The sequence below is a fragment of the Acanthisitta chloris genome, unplaced genomic scaffold (assembly GCF_000695815.1).
Source record: "Acanthisitta chloris isolate BGI_N310 unplaced genomic scaffold, ASM69581v1 scaffold7409, whole genome shotgun sequence".
Lineage (NCBI taxonomy): Eukaryota > Metazoa > Chordata > Aves > Passeriformes > Acanthisittidae > Acanthisitta > Acanthisitta chloris.
The window spans coordinates 17,110-20,321 of record NW_008692992.1 but is presented as its reverse complement, the minus strand read 5'-3'; the positions used below and the strand labels follow the sequence as shown (position 1 = coordinate 20,321).

The 3,212-nt window shown below is 44.3% G+C and overlaps 1 protein-coding gene across 2 annotated transcripts; it reads left to right on the top strand.

Moving 5' to 3' along the window:
• The first annotated feature begins 2,115 nt into the window (after positions 1 to 2,115).
• On the top strand, positions 2,116 to 3,207 carry KCNE4 (potassium voltage-gated channel, Isk-related family, member 4). 2 transcript variants are annotated; one of them, XM_009082889.1, is made up of 2 exons: positions 2,116 to 2,166; positions 2,597 to 3,207. In XM_009082889.1, exon 2 carries the CDS (start codon positions 2,623 to 2,625, stop codon positions 3,112 to 3,114), a length of 492 nt encoding a protein of 163 aa, XP_009081137.1. In that variant the 5' UTR covers positions 2,116 to 2,166; positions 2,597 to 2,622; the 3' UTR covers positions 3,115 to 3,207. The 2 variants fall into 2 exon arrangements, with proteins under 2 accessions (XP_009081137.1, XP_009081136.1); XM_009082888.1 differs by lacking the exon at positions 2,116 to 2,166 and having other exon boundaries at positions 2,623 to 3,114.
• The last annotated feature ends 5 nt before the right edge of the window (positions 3,208 to 3,212 follow it).

The window sequence follows — 3,212 nt, the reverse complement described above, 5'->3', positions numbered from 1 at the left end:
TGGTCAGTGCCTCTGCTCTTCTGGCTCACTGATGGGAGCCATAGGGTGTCAGTACCTCTGGTTAGGGCAAGTTGAGTGATGTGCATGTGGGACAGGAGGCAGCTGGACAGGCTTTAGGTGGGCTTATTCCCAGGATCAAGTAACTTCTGAGGAGGTTTTGTAGGGTTTCATAGGCACAGAAATTATTTCCTCTTGTACTGAACCAATTATCATTGACCCTACAATGCTGGGCACATCCTCACCACTCTGTGGACGTCCTTCACTAAAGGGTATTGGTAAAACCTGACACATTTTCTTTAATTTTTCAAAAACCAAATTTCCAGAGCTGAATGGGGAGAAAGTATCACATGGAGCTGAGAAAATTGTGAAAAAAAATTCCCCTAAGTCAACTAGAAGATCCAGAGACTCGGTCTGGGTTATGCTTTAGCCTATGAGTTGATATGCTCTTGTTGCCTGCTCAGTAATTTGTCGGGAACAGGGAAGAAGAATTCAGACTTGGCAAGCTGGTGCTGCAGACAGATTTTGTCGGATGAAATCCCAGTAGACGTTAGTCCAACATCCACAGGTCCTGAGCCATCACATGGGAATGCATAAGGAGATAAAACCAACATCTTAAAGGGTAGATCCTCTATTTTAAGGTGCAGAGAAGGGAATCTGGATAATGTAATTTGTGTAGTTGTTCAGAGAAATTATGGAAAATTCTGGTTCCACACACAGACATAATTCTGTCTTTTCTTGAATTCTTCACTGTGTCTAAAGTTGCTTAACTCCTCTCTCTTGCCTTTTCCTACATGTGAAAAGAAGTTAATCCTATCTGCCTTTACCTCAGAGGGATTGTGAGGGCAGAGTTTGGAAAAGAATTTGCTGCCTATGCAAAGAATCCACAAGTGACTGCAGGGGAAAGAAAAAAATACCCAGATCTATCGTTGGGAAACTCCAGCACCAGTCTACTGCTTTCTGGAAGTGGAGTGTTCTGTTACATAAACATCCTTGAAGCTTTGCAGAAGGGGTGACATTCACGTGTGGGGCCTGACTAATTGAGCTTTGTGTGTGAAGAACAGGGATGGAGAGGATAAGGAAATGAAATCCCTAAGGTGCAAGCTGGGCCTCCTTCTTCCCATGGCCTGTACTGTTGCTTACGTGTTGAAAAAGGGTCTCAGAGCCTCCTGTGCCACTGAGCTGATGACTGGGAACTCTGTGGGCCCTGCGACCCAGACTGCATCCTAACTCTGCCCTCCCCTGTGGTCTGGGAGGTGTCCTGTCAGCCCAGCAGCCTCCAGCAGTCACTCAGAGAGCATCCCTCTGCCAGGAAATTGCTAACACCCCTACATACTAAAATCTGCATTAACTCAGTGGCCCTGGTCTATTTAGGCATGCAGACAGCATGTAACTCTTGGCTGCTTCTACAAACACTGGGAGAAGGGGGCTGCAAACTTCAGAAGCTTCAAGGTGCTCCCTGGAGGAGTCTGCACCCTTCCACTGGTTATGTGGGGAACATAGTTGCTGCTTTGATAGCCAAAGTGAGGTGGCACCAGCATCCCTCCAGCCAAAACTCACTTAAGGCCCAGGGCCCAGCTGTCCCCAGCCCCACACCTTGTGGCAAAGTGGAGCTGCAGCAGGAGTTGAAAGTCACCACTTTGTTTTGTACACACTTTGCAAAACTTTGTCACTACCTGTTTCCTTCTCCATTGCTTCAGGGAAAACTATGTATAACAGGCATAACTTGGTAGTGTCTACTACAAAATTCATATGTGTATTTTTGTGTATGTTATGACAAAGATAGAATAATGGTCTGCAGGTTTTCTGTTCTACATAGCAGCTCTCAGGGTACCAGGTCAGATTTAGCAGCTGGGATGTGAAAGGAACAGATTCACAAGTTGAAAGAGCCAGTGCTGAAATGGTTAGGAAAGAGTAAAATCTGAATTCCCAACTCTTTTTCTTTTCACAGCTGTTAAGAGTTCAGTGGGTTGAACTGCAATCCTTCAAGTTCATCTGTTGACTCCAACACAAAACTATTATAAACTGTGCCTCTAAAACACGTGATGAAACATTTCTTGAGAGCTATTTATTCCAACTGCAGCAGAGGAAAGTTTTCAGAACACCCGGCATTTGGTGGAGGAAAGGTCTCTTGAGCTTTGCAAAAGGAGGAATTATTTGCATACCGACGTAAGTTGCTTTTTGATTATTTTTTTTCCTGCATCATTGAACTAACTAATACTTCTAACTTTCCCCTACCATGGAAACATGATCAAATAGCACAAAACTATGTTTAAATACCTAGCAGAGTATTTCTAGATAGTTTTCTTCCCCTAATTATGTGGATTGGGGTTTTTATAATTCTGCATAGAACTCAACACAATATAATACGATGTGTTTTCTTTCCTTTGATGTTTTCTGTGTCTGAGTAAGAGTTCATTCACTCAAATTAGTAATGCAAGGGTATGACAGACTGTGAACTTCATTCAGGTGCTGGGTTTGCAAGATTGCAAATTACAAGTAGCAAGGAAGAATATGGGGCAATCTTTTTTTCTGGATGTTTCTTTTATGTATTTGCTCTGAAGTTTGATCTTATATATCCATATGCATTCTTCTCCAGGCTTTAGCTGTGGTCAAATACTTTCCATGCTGAAGATGGACCATGCAAATGTGACCCAAGCCATGCTTGATGCTGAGTCCCGGAGCACAGAGAAGAACAACAGCAACGAGTATTTTTACATTCTGATCGTCATGTCTTTCTATGGGATCTTCCTGATAGGGATAATGTTTGGCTACATGAAATCCAAAAGAAAAGAGAAGCCATCCAATTTGCTTCTGCTCTACAAAGATGAGGAGAGAGAATGGGGGGAAGCTGTAAAGCCTCTACCAACCATATCGGGGCTGAAATCTGTGCAGATCCCCATGATGCTGAACATGCTGCAGGAGAGCATGGTGCCATCCCTGTCCTGTGCCATCTGCTCAATGGAAGGCAGCAGTGTGAGCTCCGAGTCCTCCTCCCCAGATGTGCACTTCACCATCCAGGAGGAAGTGCTGGATACTGAACTAGGGGAAGTGTCAGAAACTCTCCTCAATGAGAGCAGCGAGGGGTCTGCGGAAAACATCCATAAGAACTCCTAGCACTTGCAGGGCTCCCTTGATCAGCTGCCAAAGTGTGAGTGGAGCTCCCACTAAGAACTCATGGTTCTACTTTCCTGCTTTCCAATGAAGTCTGAACA